We start from the raw sequence: 20,326 nt of genomic DNA, 5'->3' as shown, positions 1-20,326 counted from the left end.
TTTAGAAATAAATAAATACATCTCTAAGTGGTTTTACGAATTCAAAAAATAAAATACATCATGATAAATACAAAAACTCATGTAAAAGGTGTGAAATATTTTGAAGCCAAACTAAAAGGTCTAACACAAGGGCGCAAAACCCCAGGCCATGCCCCTTTCCCCTGGCTCCGCCCCTTTCCCTGGCTCCACCCCCTTTCCCTGGCTCCACCCCCTTTCTCCTGACCACCCAGCGTTTGCTGGTTTCCTGGCTTTTATTCAGTGTTTTCCCCTTATTCTAAAAGGTTGAAACGCCTCCCCAGGGGCTGAATTACTGGCAGCAAAGGGCATTCTGCTAAAACAGGCTTCTGCCTCAGCCCTTTGGCTCTTTCCCTCTGTTTCTCTTGCCATCTCGCCAGGGCTGGTGCCAGACTATTTTGCGCCCAAGGCAAGGTGAGCTACTTTCACCCCACCTCCCGAAAGAAAATGCCGACTTTGATTTTGAGGAACATATGTTTCTTGGAAAAAATAAGAAGCACAAAACTTGAAAGTGCTAAATTTATTTTAAAGTGCAAGAAATACGTCATGCCAATTATAGCAAACAAATGGGAAAGGAACATCTATGGGTCTAAAATGCATTATTTAATAGGAATATCACCTCCAAATCATCCCCCCCAACTCACACGCATGCACACACACTCAGCATCACTCACTCCAAACAAACACATGCCTGAACACATGCATTCATTCAAAGACCCCATGATGCACCCCATTCAAGTTCTGGAAGTCCAAATGTGGAGCCTCCCACCCCACCCCCCACACACCCCAGCATCCCTGGCTTCGCTTTGGCGGGCGAGATGGCGCCCCACGCCTGTCCAGCCAAAGCAAAGCCAGGGACGCTGGGGTGGGGGCGGCTCCACGTTCGGACTTCCACCCGGAAGCCGCCCTGGCTGATTTCAAACAAAACGTACCACGACTCTTGACTGCCTGCGTAATGTTCTCGGTGATTTCGGAGCCGTTGTTTGAGCAAGAGGAGGGCCGTTCCCGGTGGTGGAACTAGAAGAAGCCGGGCGCAAGCATGGCCTAGCAGGCGTCTGATCTGTTTAAAGAAAAAAACAAGAAACTATCAAAACCCCGCAGTATAGTGAATGTAAGAGGAGCCCTGACGGATCAAACCACTGGTCTATCTTGTCCAGCTTCCTGCTCTCTATAGTTAGGGTGACCCTATGAAAAGGAGGACCGGGCTCCTGTACTTTTAACAGTTGTACTGAAAAGGGATTTTCAGCAGGTGTCATTTGTATGCATGCAGCACCTGGTGAAATTTCCTCTTCATCACAACCGTGAAAGCTGCAGGAGCTATACTAGAGTGACCAGATACAAAAGGGGGCAGGACTCCTGCAGCTTTAACTGTTGTGATGAAGAGGAAATTTCATCAGGTTCTCCATATATACAAAGGACACCTGCTGAAATTCCCTTTTCAGTACAACTGTTAAAGATACAAGAGCCCGGTCCTCCTTTTCATATGGTCACCCTGTCTATAGTGGACAACCAGATGCTTCTGGGAAGCTGAAGAACATGGCTGGCAAGGAAATAGATCCTTCCTTGCTCTTGCTTCCTGTAACTGGTATTCAGAGGTAGACTGCCTTTGCCTATGGTGTTCCCATGCAGCCACTGTTGTTAATATGCAAAACATTCACCGGTTGAGTGTGCATTCATGGGGAAAAACAAGGCTGGCTGCCACAGGTTGTGTGAAACGGCCCACGGAGCATGCAAAGCCCCTTTGTAGCTGTCATGATCAGGCCTGTTCCCCTCGGTGTGGGGCTATCAATCGGAATCAGATTCTGAAGCTGAAGAAACAAGACTAGACATGGGGGAGGTGATTCTCACAGGCTCTTCACCTGCCAGGGATGAATCTTCACTGGACCTTATCAATGAAAACGTTAACAATTCAGAGGCTGTGGGAATTCAAGAATCTTCAGAGGGGGGAGGGACTTCAGAGCTGGCCAATCCCAGAGTTTGATGCAGGTTCAAAAGGGCAGAGCTCAAAGTAGGCGAGAGGCGATCAGCTCAGCTAGCTTCTCGTCAAAGGCTTCTTCAGAGGAATCCTCCCTGAACTTAAAGGGACTCAGGGAAAAGACCTTCCCTTTTGTTGAAAGGACAATCGTCTCACTGAGTAAGCCAAGTCTTAGCCTAGAGGAAAGTCCCTAGTGTTTGACCTGTCTTCAGCTGAGAAGAGATGTATATTGGCTGAATAAAGCTTCGTGGATTACTTGGCAGACCTCTTTATTGTCTTGCACGGCAGAGGGAGGGCTCGGAAACGCGACACCACCCAAATCAGAAGCCCATGGTCCATCTAGGTAGCAGCTCTCCTGGGTCTCCATCAGGCACAGGTGGCTGTATATATGGGGGCGAATGGGGCAGGGACCCTCTGTCTCTTCCCCACCCACCTGTGGCAGAGAAACCCCACTACAAGCAGGTGCATTTGCTCCAAGGCATGGCAGGCAGCAGCCGATTATCATGGGTGACCTTCTACTCCTCTCCTTCGGCGATCCCTGCCCTCTGCCCCAGCCTCCACTGCCAAGAGGATTTCCCCTTTTTAGTCCCTGTTTCCTGATCCTCTTGGTCGGAGGAGCTGGGGATTGAACCTGCGGCCTTCAACGTTCAAAGTAGGTGCTCCACGACTGGACTACGGCTTTTCCTACAGTTTCCACCAACCTTCCCCAACCTACCGCTCTCCAGGTGTGTTGCATTCCACCTCCCATCATCCCCAGTCACCATGCCACCTGGGGCCAATGGGAGATGCAGTCCGATACATCTGGAGGGTGCCTGGTTGGGCCAGCCTGGCTTATGTGCTTCCTCCCCCGACAACAAAGGCAGATGTTTGCGTGCTGAAAGGGCAGGTTGTTTTGCTTCGGCTATGCGGATCCATACCTCTCCTCCCCCTCCCGCAGCTTAGCAAGGTTGCACTAGGGGAGAGCGCGCAATTTCATTGCCGATCATCCCAAGGAGATCAGAGCAGATCAAACTGCTCACCGCTTTCCACGTTTCACTTGTCAAGCAGGTCTCTGAATTTTGGCAGCACAACGGGTCCACATAAACCCCACACTGCAGAAAACTCAAAAGCACACTGACATTTGATGCAAACCGCCACGGCACTTTTCTGTTTGTTGGCAACTGGGAACGAATAGTAAGCTGACGCAGATGGGTCCCCCACCCTTTCTTCTCCTGACTGGAGAAGCCCCCCCTCCACATGCATATACCATAAACACACAAACATCAGTGACGTCCCCCCTCCCATCTTGCCAGCCGAATAATGTATTACGCCTCCCAACATTCTGGAGGCTGATCCGAAAAGATCAAACGTAAAGCTCACCCGATGAGTTAGCCAAGAGAGATGCACACGGATGCGACATCACGTTCCCAAGAACCCACGCGAAACCTCCCCCTGGAATGTCATGCATGCTGCCAAACACAGCTCACCATCTGATGCTAAAAGATGTCTACCGAGCACAGTTCTTTCTGTTCGGAATGCTAGCTTGGTGTTATTTGGAGGTCTCGGTATTATTTCCCTCCAGCCTTTGAAAGGAGAAGAAAGCCCAGGTGTCAGAGCCCCTATGATCAGGAGAAGGATCATAAAATCATAGAATAGCAGAGTTGGAAGGGGCCTACAAGGCCATTGAGTCCAACCTCCTGCTCAATGCAGGAATCCACCCTAAAGCATCCCTGACAGATAGTTGTCCAGCTGCCTCTTGAAGGCCTCTAGTGTGGGAGAGCCCACAACCTCCCTGGGTAACTGATTCCATTGTCGTACTGCTCTAACAGTCAGGAGGTTTTTCCTGATGTCCAGCCAGAATCTGGCTTCCTGTCACTTGAGCCCGTTATTCCGTGTCCTGCACTCTGGGAGGATTGAGACGAGATCCTGGCCCTCCTGTGTGTGACAACCTTTCAAGTATTTGAAGAGTGCTATCATGTCTCCCCTCAATCTTCTCTTCTCCAGGCTAAACATGCCCAGTTCTTTCAGTCTCCCTTCATAGGGCTTTGTTTCCAGACCCCTGATCATCCTGGTTGCCCTCCTCTGAACACGCTCCAGCTTGTCTGCATCTTTCATGAAGTGTGGTGCCCAGAACTGGACGCAATACTCAAGATGAGGCCTAACCAGTGCCGAATAGAGGGAAACCAGTACCTTGCATGATTTGGAAGCTATACTTCTATTAATGCAGCCCAAATCAGCACTTGCTTCTTTTGCAGCCACATCACATTGTTGGCTCATATTCAGCTTGTGATCTACAACAACCATCTGTCAGGGATGCTTTAGGGTGGATTCCTGCATTGAGCAGGGGGTTGGACTTGATGGCCTTGTAAGCCCCTTCCAACTCTGCTATTCTATAATTCTATGATTCTATGAATTCCAAGGACCCCAAGGAGGAGGAAGACTGGATGCAGGAATTAACACTCCCCCCCCCCCCCAATCCCCACTCCATAAAGAAGACCTCACTCTGCAGGAACTGCACTGTAAAGGGAACGCCACGAGCCTGCCCATCTGTCATCGATATGAGCCTGTTCTAATGTTCTCCAAAGATGCCAGATTTTGTTCCCAAACCTTCAGCAGAGCTGGAGCCAAACCAGACAATATTGTGCAAGGCCCCTTTAAGAATCCAGGGAGTGACGGAGGGAGCTAAAACCTCCTGACCTGGCTGCAGCCTATTTAAGCATTCAGTCAGCTCGAACACTTTGCTGGAACAACATCTCTACTCTGTTCCCCAGCCTGAATCCTGCTCAGTGGCGATTGGAGCTCTCTGTGGTTCTACTGCCCGGATTCTTGCTTTGGTTCTCTCGGTAGACTCTGCCTAGAACAGGGTTCACAAACTGTTTTATACATAGCTATGAGTGGGGAAGGGCAGGGCCTGAACTTATTTGGGTTTGGCTCTGTTAAAAGTTGCTAGTCCTCATTGCTGCGATAAAAACGAATTTCTTTGAAAGCTTGTGCATGTGCATTTTGATTATTCAAATCTCATGAGTAATAATTCCATCTCAGGATTTTGAGACAGGAACAGGCAGAGAATGGCCAGAAATGCAGGGTTGATTATTTATTTATTTATTTATTTATTTATTTAACACCATCAATGTACATGGTGCTGTACGTCCATATCAACAACCCAGCTGTAGCACTTAGTGTGTTACTCACCTTACGGCTAATACGGAGATGGACAAGAATAAGAAACACACGAATAAAACCCATATAAAACAAATAAAAACAACAACAACGTAATAAAATTATAGCAGTAATAGAGGTCTCTGTCATTCCAGGCAGTTAAAAAAAACAACTCAACTGCTTTGACAGGAGTTCATCATTATAAGGATTTAATATTCCACACAAACAGTATTATTATTTATTGCATTTATATCCTGCCTTTTTTCCTCCTTAAGGAACCCAAGGTGGCATACATAATCCTCCTCCTCTCCATTTTATCTTCACAACAACAACCCTGTGAGGTAGGCTGGGCTGAGAGTGGGCTGAGAGTGGCTGAGTGGAGACTGGAACCCGGATCTCCCAACTCCCAGCCCAACACTTTAGCCACTACACCACACCGGCTCGCATAGAATCATAGAATAGCAGAGTTGGAAGGGGCCTACAAGGCCATCTAGTCCAACCCCCTGCTCAGTGCAGGAATCCACCCTAAAGCATCCCTGACAGATGGTTGTCCAGCTGCTTCTTGAATGCTTTACTGTGGCTGTCCAGCTCAAAATAGTTCCCCCCCCCCACCCGCTCCATTGTTTCTAGATGAGTTGTATTGAACTGTGGAGGAGACAACAGTGCACGGTTTTATCACCTCTGACTCCTTCAGCGACAAAAGGAAGATGAGCAACCCTCATTGATCACGGCTGGCGAATTCACAGAGTTCCAAATCCCTCCACCTCTCTCTGAAAACAGCCCATTGATTTCTTCTACTAAGTGATCGGGCAAGCAAAACGTTGCTCGCTGAGGCATCGGCGCCAACAGCTATTCTTAGAAGCTTGTTAGAATTTGAGTCGAAACGTCTATTCAGCAACGAAGTGCGACGCGCCAATTGACAATTCAGTGTTTGCATTCCCCAACGACTTCAGCTTTAAACACGGATTCCGCTGCGCTTTGCCAGCCAGGCAAGAACTCCGCACGAAGGCTGCTGCTCACCCCATCGCTGGGAATAAACAGGTTTTCTACCTTCTCCAGCAGGGCCGGCCCAAGACATTTTACTGTCCAAGGCAAAGGACAACTTATGCCCTGGCCAGTCTTTTCCCTGAGATGCTAGCTTTCTATGGGCGGAACGGTTTCGTGGAGCAGGGGGAAGAATTTTCCCTGCTTGTGGTGCAGTCCCAGTAATGAGATGGAAATCAAAGCAAAGGAGAAACAGGAGCATAAATACAACATAGGAATATAATAATAACAAAAAGGAATAGACTCTCTTGTTCAGATAAGAGTAAAAGCATCCGTTCTCAGGTGATGGGCTGGAGCTCAGTGACAGTAGAGTGACCACATGGAAAGGAGGACAGGGCTCCTGCATCTTTAACAGTTGTTTTAAATGGATATTGTTGTTTTTATGCTTTTGATGGTTTAAAAATTTTATATATTCATTTTCAATGTTCACTGATTTTAACCTTTGTAAACCGCCCAGAGAGCTTCAGCTATGGGGTGGTATATAAATGTAATAAATAAATAAATATATATTGAAAAGGGAATTTCAGCAGGTGTCATTTGTATGCATGCAGCACCTGGTGAGATTCCCTCTTCCTCGCAACACGTAAAGCTGCAGGTGCCCTGCCCTCTTGACCAGATACGAAAATAAACACAACCCCTTTTCCTTACCTTCGGTAGCTTTGTTGATAGCTGCAAGGGTATTCAGTACCTGGGGGAAATTGTCTCCCGTGTATAAATCATGTGCATCAAAGAGCTGTGTAAAAAGAAACAGAAACTGATGTCAGTCTTCCAAGCAGACCTCTTAGCAGCCTGTAACTCAGAGGGAGACAAACAAAGCTATCAAAACCTGAAGGCAAACAGAGACAAATTCACAGGGGATGAGAGGCAGGAACTACTGGCCATGATGCCTCTATGGACCTCCATGTTCAGAGCCAGTGTAACCCCAAATACCACTGGCTGGGGAGCAACTGCACTGGAGTCATTTACTTTAAATCAGAACTAATTGACTGAGATCAACTGGGTTTACCTTCTAGTCTGTACTCTTAGGGTGCAAACCTGTACAAACATACCTAGGAGAAAGTCCCATTGAAATCAATGTGGCCTGAGGCGCCCCGAAGCTTTGGAGCCAATTGGCTTTGGCTTCGGAGCACCTCGGGCTGATCCAGAACCGCCTCGGAAGCGAGGCGAGGCGGGCCAAATCAGCCCGCCTCGCTTCGGTTTCAGAGATTCAGCCGAGCCGCTGCACAGCCCTAATTCCCACCATGTTTGTGATGTTGTTGAATTAGGTAGGATTGCCACTGCTTTTTTCCAGAGAGGCTCCTCATCTCTAACACCTATGGCAGGCAGGACCTCTGTAAGCTGGTAATAACTGTATGTAGTGAATTTGGCCAGCGCAGGTGGGTGAGAATTCAGTTTCGTTTCATCCTTGATCAGAATTTACCAAGATTTGCAAACATCTTCACGTTCACGAGAGAAAGAACTTGAGTTTTAGAGACTCTGAATGCAGGAGAAAGCAAAACCCTACAACTCTACCCGGTTTAAGCTGGAATCCTATGCACACTCCCAGGTAAGTCTCCTTAAACCCACTGGGATTTGTTTCTGAGTATATCTACATGGGATTGCACTATTAAAGTAGCGTCTTTTTCATTGGATTGTGTGTATATTACATTCCTAAATAAAATAGAGCTGGAACATTAAATTAATTCACTGGTTAGATTAATCCACAAACTTTTTGATCCATAAGGCATCGCTAACTAATCAGGCAATTTCTTAAAAGTTAATTATTTCTTAATTTAAGTACTTGTAAATGCTGCAGATGGCTGGCACCAACTTAAAATAGACATTTTCATGTTTATTCTAACACTGAAGGGAACGCCTGTTCCAAAATGGCATCTGCTGAGACCATCTAAAAGCAAGGACAGCACTCTTCCGGCACACCCTGCATGAGAACTAGCGTTTTGAGCGGCATGCCAAACTCACGCAGAGCGAATCGATTAACGAATCCAATACTGCTTATTTGATGGAGCGACTAAGATTTCTTGAATCAGGTGGGCAGCCTGACTGCCCTAAAAATTCAGCTACTGAGTTTGGAAAGCAACTGGGTGATGCAGATGTCTTAGTGGTTTGTGAAAAACTTAAGTAAGGGGAGAAACTTTTTTCCCTTCCATGTCAGCAGTTTTACAGCTGTATCCCCGAACTGCCAAGCGGCTCTGTGGTTTTGCCTTGCTACTCTGAGCACCACTGCCAGGCAGTGTGCATCCCATCGCATGCATTCCTCTAACCCCAGGCCCAGGCTCCAACCTATAATTTAGATCAAGAAGGGGGACATTTTCTGAGTCCAATGGCTGTAGACTGTAAACTGGCCCAATGAACTGTACCAAAATGGGATCCTGGATTATGGGACGTTTGAGCGGCGCCTCCGACTCTCAGCCTACGGCTTGACTCACTCAGAGCATCTGGACTGAATGATTCCAGCAGCAATTCAGAGCCACGTATCTCTTGCGCTCCGCACATGACGCCCTGCGGTCTGAGCTATGTGGGGGATCGTCTGGGAGGGAGTGATAGGATCTATTGCATTTTATTAATTAGAAACGCCGCGCACGACAAAACATAAACTAGACCACAAAGACAAGCAAGAACAGTAATCAAATCCTCAGCCGTTGAAACAAACCAGGAGAGAAGGCATTAAAAACAGTGGAAATTATTAACACAAGGCCTCGCGAAAGAGAAAACTCTTCAGAGCCCTTTGAAAAACAGAGAAAGAGATGGTGGAGCATGACCGAGCAAACATGGGTGTAGCTGCCACTTAAAAAACTCCATCCCTACTCACAGCCAGCCTGAATTTCCCAACTGGTGGAAAACTCGTAAAAAGACTCACGGTCCTTGAATTAACCTGGTTCTAGGCCATTTAAGGAAGATTTAAAAGTTAAGTTGTCTCAAGGGCTCTTTTTTCCCCCTATGCTTCTAAAAAAATGTGGATGTGTTCATTCTCTCTCTCTCTCTCTCACTCACACACACACACACACAGGCCCAGATTTTTCACCCATAACTGTTTTGATCCATGAGGCGATTTTGAGAATGATTCCTGCAGAGCAGGAGCAGAGAGGCTAGCGCATGTGGAAGCCATAGTTAGTGGGAGAGAGAGAACATCCCTTGCAGGATGCAAAAATCCTAGGTTATGGAATCATAGAATAGTAGAGGTGGAAGGGGCCTATAAGGCCATCGAGTCCAACCCCCTGCTCAATGCAGGAATCCACCCTAAAGCATCCCTGACAGATGGTTGCCCAGCTGCCTCTTGAAGGCCTCTAGTGTGGGAGAGCCCACAACCTCCCTAGGTCACTGGTTCAATTATCGTACTGCTCTAACAGTCAGGACTTTTTCCTAATGTCCAGCCAGAATCTGGCTTCCTGTCACTTGAGCCCGTTATTCCGTGTCCTGCACTCTGGGATGAGGGAGAAGAGATCCTGGCCCTCCTCTGTGTGACAACTTTTAAGTATTTGAAGAGTGCTCTCATGTCTCCGTTCAGCCTTCTCTTCTCCAAACTAAACATGCCCAGTTGTTTCAGTCTCTCTTCATACGGCTTTGTTTCCAGACCCCTGATCATCCTGGTTGCCCTCCTCTGAACACGCTCCAGCTTGTCTGTGTCCTTCTTGAATTGTGGAGCCCAGAACTGGACGCAATACTCTAGACGAGGCCTAACCAGGGCCGAATAGAGAGGAACCAGTACCTTGTGCGATTTGGAAGCTCTACTTCTATTAATACAGGCCAAAATAGCATTTGCTTTTTTTTTGCAGGTTCACTCTCTAGCATAGGCAGGGTCTACCTGGAGAACCACACTAATTCGTGTGAGCTAAATGGACCCCTGGTCAGTCTAAGGTAGCCTCTCCTGCTGGGCTTTTTCTCACTAAGAATGTCAGGCTAGTCAGACCTTTGTTTGACCCTGCAACATGCCCCAATGGAGTTATCCTTCACTTCTTTCATCTTCCTCCTCTTTCTGCCTCTTACACATTTTCATTTATCCTCTCCGTTTATACATATGAATAAAACACAATAGTTCTGAAGAAACAACAAAAAAAGGCATTCTCCTTCTCCCTTCTCCCTTCTCCCTTATCAAGCCACATCTCTGAAGGGGCATTCCATCTTGCCCCATGCCTCTTTTTTTCTTTTAATTTTAAGTTGATTTATTTATATAGTGCTCTTACACGAGGCTCCCATAGTCTCAACATTAAGAGATTGATCAGACTTAGCTTTACCAATGCTGCAGCATCAGATATAGCCCTGGGCTCCAAGAATGCCTCTTTTAAGGTAGCACTTGCAACCTGCTCGTTTTGTAAGTATATTATTTTTTTAAAAAAAATAAAAATAAGTAAAGGTGCAATCCTGTACTTGTTTAGACAGTAAAAAAGTCCTACAAAGTCATGTTGGCTGGGAGTTGCAGGGCTTTTTCTGTCTAAACATGCATAGGATTGCACCTTAAGTTACTGCCTGATTTCTTTTTAATGCATTTAGGAGGCGTGTTAGGAACTGTAGGACTTTTTTTCTGTCGACACGTGCAAGAGATTGTGCCCTTAATGGATTGATCTGACCGATGAAGCATCTAAAAACAATGCTTCCCTGGGTATAAAATTGCCTCTCATTCCAGGAGAGGTTTAGAACAGCTAAGCACAGGAAAGGAGGGGAGGAACTGAGGCAGAGCTACAGTGGGCAAAATATCACAAAACTTTTTACTGTATAGTTTCATGCAAAAATTATAGATGGATCTACAGAGATGTGAAACAGATACAGGGGAGAGTGAGAGAACTTCATCCCAGAATGCCCCCGAGATAAAAGGGCCAGGCTGTAAACCAACTCTCCAACCTGGTGGTGCCCTCCACATGTTTTGGACTACAAGTTCCAGCAACCCCAGCCAGGACGACCAATGGTCAGGGGAGTTGTAGTCCAAAAATCAGAAGGGCCCACCGGGTTGGGGAAGGCCACTATAAACCACATCAAACACAGTTGCAATGTTTACCCCGGTCTCCGCTTCCACTTCCCGATTGTAAGCCTCTCAGGGCAGGGACCTGCACTAAAGCTCCATACACAGACATTCACCAATGGCACTATTATGAAAATAATAAACCATAACAGCGAAACAGAGGGGGAGCAAGGGAGGAGCAGAATGTACCTCTTCACAAAGGCTTTCCCTGGACTGTAATTGATCTGATTTGATATTGCACTTTTACCTTTTGTTTTAATTTACTGTATACTTGATGTATTTTTTATGTTTTTAATTGTGCACTGCCTGGAGAGCCATGGCTAACGGGCAGTATAAAAATGTAATAAAATAACAACAACAACAACAACAGAAGAAGACCACAGAAGAAGAAGAAGAAGAAGAAGAAGAAGAAGAAGAAGAAGAAGAAGAAGAAGAAGAAGAAGACCACTGAAGAAGGAGAAGAAGAAGAAGGGAAAAAAGAAGAAGAAGGAGGAGGAGGAGGAGGGGGGGGAAGAAGAAGAAGAAGAAGAAGAAGAAGAAGAAGAAGAAGAAGAAGAAGAAGAAGAAGAAGAAGAAGAAGAAGAAGAAGAAGAAGAAGACCTTTCTCCGGAGTTCCCCCCAGCAAGAAGGAAAAATGTGAGCCCTACTCAGAGCAGAGCCACTGAAACGCATGGAGCTTAAATGAAAGCGCCATTCCTTTCAATGGGTCTACTCTAAGTAGGGCTCCCACTGGATGCCACCCAGAAGCTCCGCAGCCTGCAAACAGCCGGGCACTGGCCGCGCAGCTGCCCTCCTCCGTAGGCCGGGGAGATCCGCCAGCAGGCCGGCGCGGGCTGGAGGATGGGGGCAGGGGTGGGGGGCGCGCAGCCGGCCGAGGGAGGGGGCTTCTCGCGGGCGGGCGGCGAGGCTCGGGCGGGCAGGGGCGCGCGGCGGCGGCGGCGGCGGGGGGAACCGGCGCTCGCCGGGGGCCGCGGAGAAGGGGGCGAGGACGGACGGACGGGGGGGGGTGGGGGGCTTGGCCAGCACTCACCCGGCTCAGGCGCTCCGCCGCGGCCGGCCCAGGGCGCCACCGCTGGGCTGGGACGGAGAGCCGGGACGGAGGCGCCGCGCTCTGACCCGGAGCTGGATCGCAGGCAGGCAGGCAGGCGGGCGGGAGAGCAGGCGAGCGGGCGGGCGGGCGGCGCAAGGAAGGGGAAGTGACAGGCAGCCAGGCGGCCGGGCTCGGGAGCGCCACCCCCAGCCGCGCCGGGAGTCCCCGGAGCGCTGCAGGGAGGCGGCCGGCCGAGCGAGGGCAGCCGTCTCTGCCTCCGCGCTCTGGCTGCTCCAGGCGCCGCTCGCCCGCCTCCCACGCCACGCCTCGCAGCGGCGCCGGGGAGTGTGCAGAGCGCTTTCCTCGCAGGCAGCGGGTCTCAGAGGAGGGCAAACAGGATGCTCAGGGGTCTGGAAACAAAGCCCTATGAAGAGAGACTGAAAGAACTGGGCATGTTTAGCCTGGAGAAGAGAAGGCTGAGGGGAGACATGATAGCACTCTTCAAAGACTTGAAAGGTTGTCACACAGAGGAGGGCCAGGATCTCTTACCAATCATCCCAGAGTGCAGGACACGGAATAACAGGCTCAAGTTACAGGAAGCCAGATTCCAGCTGGACATCAGGAAAAACTTTCTGACTGTTAGAGCGGTACAACAATTGTACCAATTACCTAGGGAGGTTGTGGGCTCTCCCACACTAGAGGCCTTCAAGAGGCAGCTGGAAAGCCACCTGTCAGGGATGCTTTAGGGTGGATTCCTGCATTGAGCGGGGGGTTGGACTCGATGGCCTTGTAGGCCCCTTCCAACTCTGATATTCTATGATTGTATGATTCTATGATTCCCTCACCTCTGCAGCCAAGTTCAGACGAGAGGACGCCTCCCTCCTCCTCCCTCCCTCCTGGTGTAATGGTTGTGAGTGTTGGACTGGGGCGGAAGAGACCCGGGTTCTGGGTCAGGGAGAAAATTGGGTGATTTTTGGAGCCAGTCAGTGCCTGGTAGCCCCTTAGCCTAACCTACCTCACAGCTTGGTTGTTGTGAGTATAGGATGATTATGATGATGATCATAGAATCATAGAAAAGCAGAGTTGGAAGGGCCCTACAAGGCCATCCAGTCCAACCTCCTCCTCAATGCAGGAATCCACCCTAAAGCATCCCTGACAGATGGTTGTCCAGCTGCCTCTTGAAGGCTTCTAGGGTGGGAGAGCCCACAACCTCCCTAGGTAACTGTTGCCATTGTTGTACTGCTCTAACAGTCAGGAAGTTTTTCCTGATGTCCAGCTGGAATCTGGCTTCCTTTAACTTTAGCCCATTTTTAAACATGCCCAGTTCTTTCAGTCTCTCTTCATAGGGCTTTGTTTCCAGATCCCTGATCATCCTGGTTGCCCTCCTCTGAACACGCACCAGCTTTTCTGCGTCGTTCTTGAATTGTGGAGCCCAGAACTGGACACAATACTCTAGATGAGGCCTAACCAGGGCTGAATAGAGAGGAACCAGGATGATGGACATTTCTAAGCTGCCTTTCAGGGCAGAAGCCCTCCCAAAGTGGCTTACAACTAAATATAAAACCGCATAAACACGAAGAGCAATAAAGCACAGGCCATAAATGGATAGCAGGGCCCAAGCCCCCTTGGGTTGTTATAGTTGCTATGGCTAAGCTCCAAGCCCTCAAGGTCCGTCTTGATTTCGCCGTCTCAGCCTGGCTGCAAAACGGGGCCGCCCACCGTGCCCCTTGGTGGGCCACCAGACGCAGCTTAGGGGGGCTTTGCCTTCTGCAGGCCGGCCGGCCCGTTCTCCTTAAGAGATGGGATTGCCAGCCTTACTCGTGAGAAGGCCACGCGGAGGGTTGAGGAAGTGCTTTATGCTGCTCGGAACGGCAGTTTCAGGGTTCCATGTCGTCTCCCAAGCTACCAAACACCCACTAATGGCAGCCGGATAGAATCCAGACATCTGTCTCCGTTTTTCCCTCTCCAGCCTCTGCCTGCGTGCAGAAATCTAGTCATTTTCAGAAACATTCATTACAATAACAGCTGCATAGAGTTTGCACATTTTTCCTCCACACCGCTTCTTCTTCAAAGAACCAACTGCTTCCTCCCACCCCCCGGTCACATACATATATATGGCACCTGGTGGAAACTGCCGTATGTAGCTACAACTGACACCTCCCCCCACCAGTTCTTTTCTTCCTTTCCTCTCCAATCTCTCCCAGCTATCATGCCTGTAAACCCAGTAGAAAGGCCGGTAAAACCAGCATTTCTGAAGATAAGCTATACCGGGAGGGGGAGGGGGGCGCACACGACCCATGGGTGAAAAGTGAAACCTGTGATTCAGGACCTTGGGTTGCTGGACTCGAGAGAAGGGTTTATTTATTCCCAGGGCGCAAACTGAGAATCTGTTTGCAACACAGGGGCTGGCCAAGACATTTTGCTTACCTGGGGTGGGGGAGGATAAAATGGTCCCCCACCCCTGTCCCATCCCACATATAACCAATGGGACAGTATCCTCAGCACACCTCAGGACAGCAAACTAGCTTAGAGGGTGCAGGAGAGGCTCTGCACATCACCATGTGACTGCTGCCCCCCCATTATCTGCCGCCTGAGGTGGCTACCTCACTCTGCCACATGATAGGGCTGGCCCTGTTGTAACACCAGGACCCTCTCCTATTCCAGTCATCGCCTTAGTTTGTCAAATCTGGACAAAAACACAGGCCTTTTGCCCTGAAAGACAGCCAAGAAATGTTTCTAATAATATATTTTAAAAAAATCAAAAAACAAATCCAAGGCATATCTTTGTTTGTTGTTCTTACATACACATTTCAGAGTCACCAACCAACTGACCTCAGGGTAAATTTCCTTCCTAAACCCATCTATACTAGTTGCATAGGTTCATTTTTTTGTTTTTTTTACATGAGTTCAAAAATATGGTTACATCTTTAAAAGCCTTCTTACTGTTAAGTTTGCTTCTGTTTTTTTTTTTTTTAAAGTACTGGTTGGATTTTATTATGCAAACATTATTCTTAAAAATAACCTTCATAATGAGCATGCCCAAGCCATCTTCCGAATTGCTTCTATCAAGGAGCATTCTAAAATGGAATTTACGAATCATGAAAGGACATTTGCTAAATCGGGGGCGCGGAAGGGCTGGGTTCAATTTCAGGCACGCTTGGAGGGGGGGCAAAGGCAAAAGGGGTTAGGGGAGAGGTGAAAGAGCGTAGCCACCCGGGGAACCCTGGAGAGCCGAATCGAGACCCCGTTGAGGTTCAACCTCCTTGAGTTACAGGATCCCAGGCCTCAAGGCTGGAGAAACTGCCTGGGAGAGTTGACACAGCGCTGAGCTGGTGAACTAATGTTCTGACACATACCTCAACTTCAAGCTCTGCGCAGGCGTTCAGGAACTCCTGGATGTTGCTGGTGCATTCGGCTTCAGTCTTGGGCTCCAGGCAATACTGAAACAATCAAAACCCAACAAGGGACATCTCGTGAGGCTCTGCCGGCAGCGCCCGTTTTGGTCTCAGCAAGCCGGCGCGGATATTAGACCGTGCGTGTGTAATGCTGAGCGAGGCAGCTTGGGACTGGGTTGACTTTCACAAGAAAGTGGGCTGTGATGGGTGGGAGGCAGGCAGGCAGGCAGGCAGGCAGGCAAGCTGTCAACCCAGGCAGAAGGAGCGAAGCCAACGGAACGAGTGAGCCGTCAAAGTGACGCGGCCGGCATCTTTGCGTCGAATGCCAGAGGATAATGACACGGCTTGGGAAGGTCCGGCCAGCCCCAGCCAAGCCACCGCCAGGGCCCTGCAGAAGGGGACAAGGAAGGGGGAACTCCCAAGCTGAGCTTCTGTAAAAGAGGGTCCTTGAAGGGGATCGTGAGCATAGGCGTGCACAGCACGTTCCCTTAGGGTGTGCACCCAGGGATTTTATTTATTTTTTAAAAGGCCAACAGTTATGGAATACTCAGTCATTAAAGGCCGTTGGTTTTATTCATTTTTTAAAAAAATTAAACACTGTAGACACTGACGCCTACTCTGCATTCAGCTTGCCTGACCGTGGGAGGGCTGCTGCATTGGGGGGGGGGGGGGCTGAGGAGATGCTCCTCAAGAGCTAGCATTGGTGAGGCTTTGTAGTGATACTGGCCAGAGGAGGGCCTTACGAGGTGACATTGACCTTTGGGGCCCCTCCTCCTGGCCTCTTTGAAGTGTGGCTCCTGGCAGAGCAATTCCTTTTCACTCCTGCTGCCTGGAGGAACGGTGCGCTATCAGAGGTGGTGGCAGCTGGGCAGCCGGAAGATTGTTCCTGCTGCGTCTGGGTCCCTACTCAATGGCCCCCTCAATTCAGCACTTATTGCTTGAGACATTAGGGTGTGCCTGGACACCCCTGGCACACCCCTTGCGCATGCCTATCATCATTAGGAATGAAGGAAACTGCCTTGTTCTGAGTCAGACCGTCGGGTCCATCTAGCCCAGCACTGTCGACACCGACTGGCAGCAGCTCTTCAGAGCTGTAGCCAATTCCCTGGCGATGCCGGGGAGTTGGACCCGTGACCTCTTGCATACAAAAGCATGAGCACTTAATTGCTGCTGGGCGTAAGGGCTGCGGATGCACTGCACTTCTGCCCAAGCTCAGAAAAAGCATAGGTTCTAGGGCAGCCTTCCCAATTTGGCTGTGATGGACTACAACTCCCATAATCCCCAGCCAGCAGGGGCCTAGAGGCATCGAGCAGCAGCCTTGACCGTTGCAAAGCCGTGCTTGAAAACACGTTTGACGAAATCTCGGAATCCACATGCGTTGCTCAATAAGATTTCCCAGGTCTTAGCTGCTGCGGGTGGGAATGTATCCCACAGTGGTTTGCAGAGAGCCTCCCCACCCCTCAAAAGGCTAACACAACCAGTGTCCATGACATGAATCACGCGGCAGGTATTTCAGAGCCAAGGAGGCAAAAGAAGAGGAAGCCACGCAGATTTCAAGAATATGGCTGCATTTGGCGTCACATCGCAATCTCCTGGGTGTAGAACTTGAGGATATTATTTGGGGGGTGTGTGTGTGTTAAAATGCAGAGCACACACGGCCCTGCTGTTGAAATGTTGTCTTCTACAGCAAGAACAGATTGTTACGCAGGGCAAAAAAAGGAAAGAAAGAAAGAGCCAGCACACAAAAATACCGCCCTGAACGTTTCAGTCCCGCCACAAACCTTCATATCCCTTTTTTTTTTTGGAGCAGGCTCAAGTATATGAGCTGTTGTTACAGTTTACATGTAGCCAATCCGAGTATTTCTGCAGTTATAACTTCCCTTTTTTATTTTTTTGAGAGTAGGAAGTAAGTTGGAAGGCCTGGGGTGGTGGGGGTGGCGGAGTTATTGACTTTACATCGCACTAACTGTCATTTATTTCATTACTATTTCCTCTTTCTTGTCAAACTGGTTCCTTTTAGTCTTTTTGTGTTTTGCAACTATGTCTGATTTGGCCTGTGCCCCATAGATCCACAGGTTCCCTTCCATTGGGTAGGGGATGCTCTCCATTCCTAAAACTCAAAAGCTCACTCTGCCATACTACATGCCAGGGGGTCCCGTACCTATGCTACCCAAGGGCCAAATTCTGATTTGGAGAAAATCTGGGGATCTGAGTTCCAGTGGTGGGCGGAGCCATAGGCAGGGGTCCAGAAATAGGGGTCCCATAGGCAGGTGTCCAGAAATTTTTATTCTCTCAGTATTTTAACACTTAATTTTAACTTAAATTTAAATTTTATTGTTCTAACTCTGTATTTTAATCTTATATCAATTTCTGCTGTGTGGTTTTATCCTGGTTGTGCTTTTTATACTGTATTTTGTAATTGTGCTTTTAACCTGTTGGTTGTTTTATTGTGGTTTTAATTTTTGTGAACCGCCCAGAGAGCTTCATCTTTTGGGCGGTATAAAAATGTAATAAAATAAAATAAAATAAATAAATAAAAGCCACTCGTTTTAGCTTCAGGTCTTGCTGCCACTAATTAAGACTTCAGAGAGGCATTCCAATCTTTTAGAATCAGGGGTGGAGGTGGGGAAATGCCACAAAAGGCAGGAAACTATCCAATAATCAGTGGACGGAGGAAAAAGTGGGTGGGCTAGGGATAGAGGGGTGGGCGTGGTTTTCTGGGGAACCGCAGAGATTATGTAAACTACCCCCAGATTGGATTGGGGGCCCCAGACAGGCGAGATCATAGAATATCAGAGTTAGAGGGGCCTACAAGGCCATGGAGTCCAACCCCCTGCTCAATGCAGGAATCCACCCTAAAGCATCCCTGACAGATGGTTGTCCAGCTGCCTTTTGAAGGCCTCTAGTGTGGGAGAGCCCACAACCTCGGTGGTAACTGGTTCCATTGTCATACTGCTCTAACATTGAGGAAGTTTTTCCTGATGTCCAGCTGGAATCTGGCTTCCTGCAACTTGAGCCCGTTATTCCGTGTCCTGCACTCTGGGAGGATCGAGAAGAGATCCTGGCCCTCCTCTGTGTGACAACCTTTTAAGTATTTGAAGATCTGGCCCCTGGGCCAGCACCCCCTACTTTTCCCCAAATTACAACATGGCATGCCAGCAATCCTTAAACTCTGTGGGATGCTCTTCTAGTTTTGTTCTTTCTTTCTGGGAACTCTGAATTTTCTTCCACTACAGCAGCTGAAAGACCTTGCCTTGACTTATTTGTGAACCACCCAGAGAGCTTTGGCTATTGGGCGGTATAAAAATGTAATAAACAAACAAATAAATAACAAATTTTTGAGAACTGCAATGTGTTTTATGGGAGCGTTTTTGAAAAATGGACCAAGAACTTCAGTTTATTTCTTTACTTATTATATTTATGTTCTGCCCTTTTGCCTGCAAGCAGCCCAAGGTAGTTTACATACCTCTCTATTTTATCTTCACAACAACCTTGTGAGGTAGGTTAGGGCTGAGAGTCAGTAACGGGCCCAACGTCACCCAGTGAGCTTCATGGCTGAGTAGGGACTAGAACCCAGGTTTCCTAAGTCCCTGTCCACCACTCTGACCACTACACCACACTGTCTCTCAGTCCAAAACAGAGCAGCCAGACTATTAATTAGGAGTGGCAGATAGGATCATATTAAGCCAGTACTTTGCCATCTGCATTGGCTGCCAGTCTGTTTCCAATCCCAATTCAAAGTGCTGCTGCTAAAGTTTAAAGGGTTTGGGGGCAGATTACCCAAAGGAGCGTCTCCGGCCGTGTGTATACTTACTTGGACCTAAGGTGATTGTCAGTAGCTCTCCCCTCCCGCCTGCCAAATGAGGCGAGACAGCCAGGTACAAGAGAGGGCCTTTTCAGTGGTAGCACCCCATCAGGTCAAACTATTTTGTCCATTTGGTCTGGCAGCAGCTCTTCAGGGTCTTGGGCAGAGAGGTGGCTTTCATAGCCCTGCTAACTTTACCCGGCAACGTAGGGGATTGGACCTGGGACCTTCCACAAGTAAAGTATATGTTCTGCCACTGATCTGTGGCCCCTCCCTATCGTGGCGTGTGTTCTTCGCCGAACTACTGGAGCAGAAATATCTTCTGTTCACTTCTACAGAGCCTGCAAGGAAGACTTGTGGTGATGAGCAGGTGAACGTACCTTTGCAGCCTTACCTTATCTATTGATCCTGGGAAAAGCCGGAGAACGAGTTTACACAGCACGACCCCATCTTTCAGAGATGTTTTGAGAAATTGGACAGGGTCGCCAATCTTCATTTTGGGAGAATTTAAGGCCCCCAGTGAAATCAGCCAGGTTACGATTCGCTCTTCTGGATTCATGGTTGGTAGATTTTCTGTCTTTAGCTTCCCTGATCTTATGTGCAATGACAAGGCCTAACCCACATCCGTAAGTTCATCTTCCTGCTTCTTCTGGGGTGGGTGAGCGAGAAGAACAGCTCTAGAGGTTACTTACTGCCCTGCACTTAAAAGCCACAAACCGGATGAATTCTTTTTTTAAAAAACAATAAATCACCAGAAACTGACTTTGCTCTGACTGGAGGAACGGGTTTCGGTGCATTTGCATTCACAGCTTCTGGTCTCTGGTGATTATGTCTTCCGAAGTACGAAGGGGAAGAACTTTTGTGCTGGATGTTTTGAAATAAACAGAGATATTCTGTATCTCTTTTAACAACACGCTCCTCCCAATATAAGAGATGGACCTGGACTACATTTGCAACGAAATGAGATGGT

At 48.5% G+C, this 20,326-nt stretch overlaps 1 protein-coding gene across 2 annotated transcripts in view; it reads right to left on the bottom strand.

The window, feature by feature from the left end:
• Positions 1 to 19,915, bottom strand: part of ARHGEF6 (Rac/Cdc42 guanine nucleotide exchange factor 6) — a 53,630-nt gene extending 33,715 nt beyond the window's left edge. Inside the window, exons 1-4 of one of the 2 annotated variants that reach the window (XM_063141673.1) lie at positions 19,751 to 19,915; positions 15,513 to 15,596; positions 6,821 to 6,905; positions 948 to 1,075 (exon numbers count right to left, since the gene is read on the bottom strand). In XM_063141673.1, coding sequence (XP_062997743.1) covers positions 948 to 1,075; positions 6,821 to 6,905; positions 15,513 to 15,596; positions 19,751 to 19,915 — 462 coding nt within the window. Of the gene's footprint in view, positions 1 to 947; positions 1,076 to 6,820; positions 6,906 to 12,156; positions 12,232 to 15,512; positions 15,597 to 19,750 lie in introns of those variants that run through there. The other variant, XM_063141674.1, reaches the window with a different exon arrangement.
• Between the last annotated feature and the right edge of the window lie 411 nt (positions 19,916 to 20,326).

Source organism: Elgaria multicarinata, chromosome 15 (assembly GCF_023053635.1).
Source record: "Elgaria multicarinata webbii isolate HBS135686 ecotype San Diego chromosome 15, rElgMul1.1.pri, whole genome shotgun sequence".
NCBI classification, from domain to species: domain Eukaryota; kingdom Metazoa; phylum Chordata; class Lepidosauria; order Squamata; family Anguidae; genus Elgaria; species Elgaria multicarinata.
Note: the sequence above shows the minus strand (reverse complement) of the source record. Positions and strands in the feature narration are given on the sequence as shown.